General features: G+C 37.8%; 1 protein-coding gene across 1 annotated transcript; it reads right to left on the reverse strand.

Moving 5' to 3' along the window:
• Nucleotides 1-5,391: 5,391 nt before the first annotated feature.
• Nucleotides 5,392-9,895, reverse strand: LOC123895546. Its single transcript, XM_045945957.1, has 2 exons — nucleotides 9,653-9,895; nucleotides 5,392-8,782 (listed from the first exon to the last, which is right to left on the reverse strand). Exon 2 carries the CDS (start codon nucleotides 8,649-8,651, stop codon nucleotides 5,763-5,765), a length of 2,889 nt encoding a protein of 962 aa, XP_045801913.1. The 5' UTR covers nucleotides 8,652-8,782; nucleotides 9,653-9,895; the 3' UTR covers nucleotides 5,392-5,762.
• Between the last annotated feature and the right edge of the window lie 950 nt (nucleotides 9,896-10,845).

The raw sequence follows: 10,845 nt of genomic DNA on the forward strand, positions 1-10,845 counted from the left end.
GGAATTTGGTGTCCCTGTCTGAAGTAATGGATTTTGGAACTCCGTGAAGACGCACAACCTCCCTGAAAAACAGTTTGGCTATGTTGGATGCATCAGCTGTCTTCTTACAGGCAATAAAATGGGACATCTTGGAGAATCGGTCTACAACCACAAACACAGAATCCACACCTCGCTGGGTACGAGGTAGACCCAACACAAAATCCATAGATAAATCTTGCCAAATGTCATCAGGAATGGGTAGAGGCATGTAAAGACCAGTATTTTGTGACTGGCCTTTGGAAACTTGGCAAGTATAGCACTTCTTGACTATGGTTCCAACATCTTTTCTCAGGTGTGGCCAATAAAACCTTTCTTCCAGACTAGCAATGGTTTTATCCCTCCCCATATGCCCACTCAGACCACCACCATGCAGATCCCTAAGTAATTTCTCCCTCAAGGATGAACATGGAATGCACAGCCGGTTTCCCTTAAAAAGAAACCCTTCACGAACATGAAAATCGTCACAAGGATGCTCACGACATTTAGCCCATAATTCTTTGAACTCAACATCATTCTCATACAACTCCTTCAGACATTCAAAACCTACTACCTCCTGCGTTAAAGTGACAAGCAACGAATCCCTCCTACTCAAAGCATCAGCTACTTTGTTAAGGGCTCCAGATTTATGTTGAATAATAAAAGGGAACTTCTGCAGAAAACTAACCCACCGAGCATGCATCTTGTTGATCAGTTTCTGACTATGGAGAAATTTCAGAGCCTGGTGATCAGTGAATAAAATGAATTCTCTATGAATCAAGTAGTGCTCCCACTGGCGAAGAGCTCTAAAAACAGCATAAAATTCTTGATCATAAGTACTCCATTTTCGACGAGCTTCACTCAACTTTTCACTAAAGAAAGCAATTGGTTTCTTCTCCTGAGACAACACAGCCCCTATTCCAATTCCGCTAGCATCGCACTCAACTTGGAACACTTTATCAAAATCAGGAAGAGCTAAGACAGGGGCGGTACACAACTTTTCTTTAATCAAGGCAAAACTCTGCTCCTGCGCAAAACCCCAATTGTATTTTCCTTTCTTCAAACATTCAGTGATTGGTGCAGTGATAGTGCTGAAATCTCTGATAAATCTTCTGTAGAAAGTAGCCAGCCCATGAAAACTACGTACTTCAGTAACTGATGTAGGTGCAGGCCAGTCTCTGATAGCCCTCACTTTCTCTTCATCCACCTGAATTCCATCTTCACCAACTACAAACCTCAAGAAAAGTAATTTGTTGGTACTGAACGTGCACTTTTTCAGGTTAATGTACAGCTGATTCTCTTGTAACACTTGCAAAACTAGCCTCACATGTTCCAGGTGTTCTTCCTTGATCTTGCTATAAATCAGAATATCATCAAAATAAACCACCACAAAAGAACCAATAAAAGGACGCAGAACCTGATTCATCAACCGCATGAAGGTGCTAGGGGCGTTAGACAACCCAAAAGGCATCACCAACCACTCATAAAGTCCATCCTTACTCTTAAAAGCTGTCTTCCATTCATCTCCAGGTCTAATTCTTATCTGATGGTACCCACTTCGCAGATCTATCTTTGAGAACACCTTGGATCCTGCCAATTCATCAAGCATGTCTTCTAAACGGGGAATTGGAAAACGATACTTGATAGTGATCTTGTTGATGGCCCTGCTATCAACACACATCCTCCACTGATTTCCTTTCTTAGGCACCAAAAGGACTGGGACGGCACAAGGACTCATGCTTTCACGGATAAATCCCTTCCTTAGTAAATCCTCAATTTGCTCCCTTAAAATCTCATTCTCCTTAGGACTCATGCGATAATGAGGAAGGTTTGGTAGGCTTGAACCTGGAATCAAATCAATCTGGTGCTGAATATTCCTCATGGGCGGTAAGTCATTTGGCAGCTCATCTGCAATCAACTCGTTGAAATCCCTTAGAATTTCTAAGATTTCCCCTGGAATTGGAGCCTCTTCTTTCACAGTACTCATCACCCCTTTGAAAACAACTGGACAAAAACAATTAGCTTCTCTGACAGCCTTATCAAGTTTCCTCTCATCCTGAGTCATCACTAGGAAACTAGATTTCTTGTCTTTCAGATTCTTATCAAAATGTAAAATAGGAGCCATAGCAATTTTATGAGTGCCCCAAGTAAACATCATCACATTATCCCGTCCCCGGTAAGTAATATCATTATCAAACTGCCAAGGCCTACCAAGTAAAATGTGACAAACATCCATATCAATAACATCACAAAGTACCTCTTCTTTATAATGTTTGCCAATGGAGATGGGAACTCTGCAGGACAGCGTCACTCGTACCTGGGATCCCTTGCTGACCCAGCCAAGGGCATATGGCTTCTCATGAGGCTCTGCGGGCAACTTAAAATAATTCACCAATTTTTGTGACACTAAGTTCTCTGTGCTCCCATTATCTATTATGAGATCACATACCTTATTCTTGACAGAACAATGAGTCTTGAATAAGTTTTTGCGCTGACCTTCTTCTTTAGTTGCTAGTAACATCCGCTGCAACACAAAATTCACCCTTTCATCAGATTCTTCTTCAGCAAATTCTACCTCTGCATATTCATCCTCATCAGGCTGCTCTGTCTCATCATCATCGTCCCTTTCTCCCACCACAGCTGCAACTCTCCTTGATGGACAGACATTGGATCGGTGACCTTTCCCATTACATCTAAAACAAGTATCAATAGTGGGTTTGGCATATGGATTGTTTTGTTTTTGGGCTGGGGCTTTGCCTTGTGGTGCACTGCTAGAACTACCAGTTGCCTTATTACCAGGAGTAGAATCCCTGGCTGCTGCACTTTTCTCTTTGTCACCTGATGATTCAGTATTATTCTGGGGAGAATACTTTCTGAAGGAGGCGAAATTTCTGGGCGATTTCTCCATCAATTCTGCCTTCAAAGCTAGGTTGGACGCTTCAGCAACGGTCCAAACGGTTTGCAAACCCATCTTCTCCTGCAAGGATCCTTTCAATCCACTGATATAACGAGCCACTTTCTGATTTTCTGATTCGCCCAATTCATTACGTTCAGAAAAACGCAGAAATTCAGCGGTATACTCTGTCACTGATCGCTTGCCTTGAACACATTCAATATACATTTTATACAGAATTTGTTCATAATCTTCAGGTAAAAATCTCTCAAGCATCAATTGTTTCATCTTCCGCCAAGTTCGAATGGGATTCTTTTTCTGCCTCTTCCTCTGAACAACGAGTCTGTCCTACCAGACAGCGGCGGTACTTTTCAGCCTGATTGCCACCATCTTAACCTGTTTGTGCTCAGGGACGTCCATGACGTCGAAAAATCTGTCAACATCAATCTGCCAATCTAAAAATTCCTCTACTCCCATCGTTCCGTAAAACAATGGAATATCTGCTTTCACGCGGTAATCATGGTGATTGCCACGATCGTTTCTTTCTTCAGTCACGACCTCCTCCTCTTCTGAATTCGAATCATCCATCGTATGATTGTTTCCACGACCTCCTCCCCTGTTCAGATTGATTCTGTTGTTGTTGTTAACGTTGTTGTTGTTGTTGGATAACGTCGTCACCTGTGTTGTCAGAGCGGTGATGGCCGCGGTTAAAGCCGCTATGGCACCATCAAACTCTGTTTTCGTCACCGGTTGATCTCCCATCTGATCACTTCACGAAAGAACAGGGGAAACCTGCTCTGATACCAACTGACGCAGAACGAAAGCGCTAGGTTAGCAAAACGCTAAACCTAATGGATAAAGACAAGCCGCAAACACAAACTTGTCAAAATAGGGTTTCGGAGTCCACCGAAAGTTGAGATAAAACTCGAATAATTTTATTGAATCAAAAAACTGCCCCTCAAGGCTACAATGGTTTGGTTTAAATAGTAAGGGAAATAATAAAAATAGTAAATCTAGAATAATAAAAATAGCAAATCTAGAATAATAAAAATAACAAATCTAAATAAACCCTCCTACATCAAATTGTCCCTTAAAAAAATGGTATTATTGTCAAAAACTTGATCTAACGGTTCAGATTTCTGCTACTTTTTTTGTAAGGTTTGATTAATATGTGGGTCCCTATACTATTTACGAATTTATAAATAAGTCTTTAAACTATTTTTTTTAACCAAGTCGTTAGAATTAAGTGGTTAACGAGTTTCGCCAAAGAATGAATCGTTCAGGAAAATTCGAGTTTGATTCATGGGTGGAATAATTTCTTGGTCAGAATTTACTTACCTCGCGGCCGAACTCTGAATTATTAAATCCCCTTCTCCTAGGAATCGTTAGGTTAACAACCAAAAAAAATAAAAAACTAAAAAAATTGTAATCAAGTCCTTTACACATGTGCACTTAATTTCCACCTCATTATATCATTTTAATATTCTCATAAAAAAAACTCTAATCACTCTCCCTACGAGCGACCCGTCCTCATGTATACTACTCAAACTCATCATCACTAATGCAGTGAAGAATATATGAGGGAGGATAGAGTTTGTTATAGGATATTCCTAAATTCCAAAAATGGGTTAAAAGTGAGAAATATATTATTGAATTTGTTATAGGACATCCCTTAATTCTAGAAATATTTTTAGCAATGAGTAATATACGAGGGAGGATATGGTTTGTTATTTCTTATGGTTTGTTATTTCTTATGCACTTTTATTGATATTTTCATATTAGATGAATTATAACTGATTTCATCTACTTCCATAACAAACAACTCCAATTTTCCATTATTTACACAATTTCATTTATATATTTTGTGTGAGTTCTATCACTGGTCTGACATGTCCGATCATTTGAAGATGAAGTGTTGAGGGGTGATTTATGTCCAAGAAGATGACACGAGTGGATGAGTTGGAGGATCGGGTAACATCCACAGAGAAGGCTGAAGGTTCAATTATGAGCTTTAATTAGTCACAAAACAAGATAGAAGATTTTGTGGATGTTACCTCAACCTTTGACCAATTTGTTTTCCCAAATTTGGACATGAGGTGAAGACAGAAAATTTAAGATAGTTTTTGTAAAATAAAGGAGAGCAGGGGAATTTTAGGAATTAGAGTTACTACATCTAATTTGTGTTGGAGAATTTAACTAAGAATTGAGGGGCTTATCAAAAAAAAAAACTAAGAATTGAGGGGTGTAACTAGCATAAATGTTTTGGATAAATCTTAGTATGTGCATTTTCTAAGGTGCTTTCCGTATGATTCTTAACTTAAAAATACATTTTTTTGTGTGGTTATAACAAATTTTGAATTTAAAATATCAAGTATAATTAAATTAAGAACCATATAATAATAAGCACCTATAGAAATGCACTTCAGCAAATGCTTTTTATATGTTTCTTAGAAAATTAAACTAACTATTTCTAAATGGTAACATGACAAATAGAAAAAACTTAGGAACTATTGGTGTTCTTCTACAACCAGCATGACATGAGCACCGTTTTTAATAATAAAACCAAATACCAAAACATTATACAAAACAAGTATCAAACACAGCATAAAACCAGCACAAGCTCCTTACTTCAACAGTCAGGTGAAAGAACAAGGTCACAGGTGCTGTTGTGTGATCTAACATTACGCAGCGGCTGCTACATAACACAGAGACAGTAATAGTTTTAACCTAGTTTAACAAAAAACCTTTGGGTCCAAAAAATGATATCCTATTGACAAATGTTTGCTCCCTGGCTAAAACAGTTTAAACTAATAAATTAAAACAAGGCTTCTTGCAACACTCCACTTACGCTGCATTATTCCTTTCTAAGATAATGAACTGGTATTGCACCCGGATCAAGTTCCCAGAAGCCTTTCAGATTGCTGTCATGTTCTTCTGTCAGTTTGAAAGCAGGTATTTGGTGGGAGAACCTGAGCAGCTCGGTCCTATCGATCGTCATGGACATCTTCTGTCGTCCGCTGCTTAATTTGCACTTAAAAACTGAACTGTAACCACTTACCTTCTCCAGAAATAAAACATCTATCCACGAATCAGTGACTTCAGTAACTTCCACTATGTCATACTCACAGTTTTTCAAATCAGAACGTTTGAGTTTAGTCGTCCATCCCCTATACAATGCCCAAATTTCACCCTTCCGAGGATAAATTTCACAGTACTTGTTCTTTCCATCGAGACTTGCATGCACCTGATGTGAAACAGAATTGGTGTTATGGTAAGTACAGACCTTACCATTTGGCTTGACTTTAAATCTTGCACAGGAAATGATCATATCCTCATCATCCCATTTATCAACTTTCTTAGGTAGCCAGCAGTCAGTAAGATAAATTACTTGCAACTCAATTGTTGAGTCAATCCTCCTAACCTCTTTAATCTGACCGTAATATTTCGGAAGTTCATCCTCATCGCCATAAAATGCCCAAATCTGGCCAGCCATAAACTTTTCATGGGACCTCTCATCATCAAATTGGTAGAACGAAGGGTCTGGAACTTCAAAAGAATCTGCGACCGAAGCTGATGGAGCACTAACATCATCAATATGATTAACGGGATCCTTCTTCTTCTCTACCAAATTGCTTCTGTCCGAATTAACCTTGGCAGTAGATCCAACCTTTACTTCCACGTCATCAGTAGCAGCAAACTCTTCCATCGGCAAGGATATAGGATCAAGTTCATAAGATCCTACAGGAATGTCTGCTCTTTCCTTACCAGTCATTTTAAAAGATGGAACCCTGTGAGAGAATCTGAACAACTCAGCTGGTGGAATCTGAAACGAGCAATTACGTCCCTCCGTAATTCGAGAGTAGAGGCTCACAAAACCTTTCAACTTAGCCAAGTATGCAACAATTACTCCCGCACCTTCAACATAATCCGACAAGATCTCAACAAATTCAAAATCATACTTCTGATGAGATTTTGCATCCATATACCACTTAATATCCCAGTTCTTAAAAAGAGCCCAAGTTTCTCCTTTCCTAGGATACACTTTGAAAGTAGTGCGGTCAATCTTTTCACATAAAGTCAGATGAGAGAACATCGGTTGATCTTTAATGGTTACAGTCTTACCAAGTTTATACTTCCCACACGCATTTGGCAGTTTCTCCTCAATCCATTTGCATTCATCTTTGTCATTTGGATCTGCCTCAAGCCAAGTTATCTGCAACTTAAATCCAGCAGAAAAAACTTTTTTGATTATAGCATAGAATCTAGGCATGGCATCTATATCATCATAAACAGCCCAAATCTGCCCGGAAGCGAAACATTCCTCTTTTTTGTCCTTATCAAAGTCACTGAACTCTGGATCAGGATAAACAAAACCATCTACAAAACCATCTGAATGATCTGATGATTTGGAGTCTGATTGCTCTGAAGCTTCATCAATCTTTGAGCTTCCCACTGTTTCTTTTCCTCCCACCTCCTTAATTTTCACATCTATATTTCCTGAGCTCTCTTCAGAATAAATTTTTTGCTTCTTTTTCGCCTCTTTCTTACCATCTTTAAGACCAGCAGCCAAACCATTCTGATCATTCATTTCAGTTTCCTCATTATTTTCACCATCACTATATGGTGAACCACTCTCCTTACCCTGTTTTAAAGGTTGCTTTAACTCAGCATCATCGTCACTTCCATTATTCTCCTTGTAGGAAACCTGGTGTTTTTGCCGTGTCGATCTACGTGGACGCTCGTCTCTAGAAGTAGGAACACCCGGAAAACCCTTGTCATTAGAAAGTGTATCATCTTCAGAATCAGTGCTGCCTATAGAACTTTCACTGGATTCTACTACATTCTTTCTCTTTCTCTTTCCATTTGGCTTCACGGAGACATTTGAAGTAGAGCCTTTCTTATGATGAGATTCTTTTCTGGGCCGCTTAGCAAAGACATTACTTTGAGATCCAACACCAAACTTAAAAGCACCATGATTCGGTGTATCGTTCGGCTGAACTGGTTGCTGGTTCTGACTTGAATTGGTTGCCGGTTTTGTACTTTGTGGATCCATCTCATATGCAATGAAGGGCTTATTGCACTGTTGACAGCGAAGAGATCTATTTAAAACTGCCCTGTAATACTCAAACTTAACCGAACAAAATGAGCACATAGTCCAAAATGTAGGGGACTGGACACCACCATTAACTCCCTGCTGAGTTGGCTGCCTAGACTGTTGTTGCTGCTGAGGATTTAAGTTCGGGAAAACGGGCCTGACATTAGTTTGCAACACAGTATTAAAATTCACCGGAACATTCCGTTGATGATGAGATGGCATGGCAGTTCTGTTCATTGAAAAACTGCTCAAGCTCATGTTAAGTGATGATCGTTTTTCTCTATCCAAAAGAACTCTTTGAGCCTCCCCAATCAGCTTAAATGCAGCTTCTGCACCAGCAAACTTGTTTTTGTCAGGATGAAGCTGGAGAGCAAACTTCCTATATTGCTTCTTAATTATTACATCATTATCATTGCGATCAACTTGTAGAACTTTATACCAGTCCACCACCTTAGCATTACTCAGTGGTTTCTGCTCAGCAGCGCAATGCACATCACAAACAACAAGCAATTGAGCGATATTCTCCAGATCAGGATATAGTTTCTGAGCCTTAAGGGCAATTGTACGAGCCCCTATGAAATCTTTGCTTTCCATTTTCTTTTCAGCAATAATTTTGGCCCTTAAGGCCTCTTCTTTATTGCAGTCCATCAAAAGTCCAAATTTCAAAACCTGACAACAGCAAGTTCTTATGACCTAGCAAACTGACGATCAAGCTACATTTATTTCCAACAATGCATACACTGCTTCCAAAAATTACAGTCCTCGCAATCAAATTAACCCTACAATTTTTGACAACTTGCAAAAGTTAGATCCCACATCAACCAAAAAAACTCTTCAAAAAAAGCAAGGAGCAGTTGATATTGCAAACAGATTCCTAAAATTTGTCAAAATCAGATTTTTCAATCCATAAAAAGAAAGAGCAATGCAATCAAAACAAAAAATCCACAGCGAATTTCGCAGATCACCACAAGTAGTATTAGATAAGTAGTGGCAGAGCTAGACTAAAAAATCCAAGCAGGCCACCAAATGAAATATTCAAATCATGTTGCATACAAAAAATTTAAGTTGTAAAAAGCACATGCTTAACCCAAGGAAAAGACACATAAGAGTCGAAACACCTTAAAATTAAACTACATGATTTAAAAAACCTTAAAGTTCATTGCTTGCTCGCTAAATCTACTATTCAACTTAACCCAAAGAAAGACACATAAGAGTTTAACTTAACCCAATTGAGCGGCAAAACGAAGATTAAACATGATCTCGTCAACTTGAGAACTATATCCCCCTTCAAAGTTCAAACATTTTGTTTAGTGAACTATGTCACTGACAATGATAACATTACCCACAATCATAACCTAAACTTTTTGTCATCAAAGTAACACTATGGTGATTCATGCATGACCAACCCCAATTTTCATACTTCAACTACTCTATTAATATTAAATCATGATATATTCCACATTAATTAACAATAAAAATCAGAAAACTAAACACAAAATGCAAATTTCTTCTAAACTTATGAATTATGAACCAAAGCTACTAAAAATAAATCAAATGAAATTCAAACCTCACTCACAATCAAAAAACTAAATCACAATTCAAAAATCAATAACCTAACCATAAATCAAAACAAGAATGAAAAACCTAACCTGTATCAAACTCGAGAGAATCAACAGCGACGGTGTAATAAGGTGACCGGTAAGACCTAGAAATGAGTTCGCAGCGGCGGTGAGAGCGAAGTTGAGAGACGAGATGAGAGAGAGAAGAGAATCTGAGAAACAAGTTAGGATTTTTAGGGGTTTTTCATAGTAAGGAAGAAAATGTGCGAGTGGGTGATGGAGTTTGAAGAAAACATACCATTTTTGTTCTTGTTTTGTTACTATATTGCCACTATCATTCTTAACTTTTAGTTGTGTTTTGTTGTAATTCTTTCAAATTTTGGAGGGCTTTATCGTCCGATTTTGATCCAACGGTTCAGATTTTGTGTAATTTTTTTGTTTATAGTAATTTCTTTAATTTTGAGGGGTATAATTGTCCTTTAAAATAAAGGGTATTATTGTCTAACCTTGATCTAACGGTTTAGATTTCTTCTACTTTTTTGTAAGGTTTAATTAATATGTAGGTCCGACTATTTACGAATTTATAAATAAGTCCTTAAACTAAAAAAAATTAACCAAGTTGTTTGACTTAAGTGGTTAATGAGTTTTACAAAAGAACGGATGATTCACAAGAATCCGAGTTTGATTCCTTTGTAGAACAATTTTTTGGTCAGAATTTATGTATCTCGCGGTCGAACTCCGAATTACTAGATCCACTTCTCCTAAGAATCGTTAGGTTAATAGCCAAAAAAACAAAATTTGTAATCAAGTCCTTTAACTATTTTTTTTTAACCAGACCCTTTTGTTAATTTTCATTAGTCAACCATTAGTAAATGATTTTCATGGACAGTGAGGTGTCAACTAAATTTTACACATGTGTACTTAATTTCCACCTCATTATATCATTTTAATATTCTCATAAACAAAAACAAAAAACTCTAATCTTTCTTCTAATGCATACTATTCAAATCATTTACCATTAATGCAGGGAGGAATATATAAGGGAGGATATTATTTGTTATTTCTTATGCAGGTTTTTGTTATCTTTATATTAGAATAATATTTTCTTTTAGAGGAACTTTGCTCTCGATATGCATTATTATAACTAATTTCATCCGCTTTCATAACAACCAACTCCAATTTTTCATTATTTACATGATTTCATTTATATATTTTGTGTGAGTTTTATCATTGGTCTGACATTCTGGACCGTTTGAAGATGAGCTATTGAGGGGTGATTTATG

This window comes from Trifolium pratense, linkage group LG7 (genome assembly GCF_020283565.1).
Source record: "Trifolium pratense cultivar HEN17-A07 linkage group LG7, ARS_RC_1.1, whole genome shotgun sequence".
Lineage (NCBI taxonomy): Eukaryota > Viridiplantae > Streptophyta > Magnoliopsida > Fabales > Fabaceae > Trifolium > Trifolium pratense.

Coding starts and splice junctions, on each gene's coding strand:
- LOC123895546 (XM_045945957.1), bottom strand. CDS start 8,651: ATGGACTGCAATAAAGAAGAGGCCTTAAGGGCCAAAATTATTGCTGAA.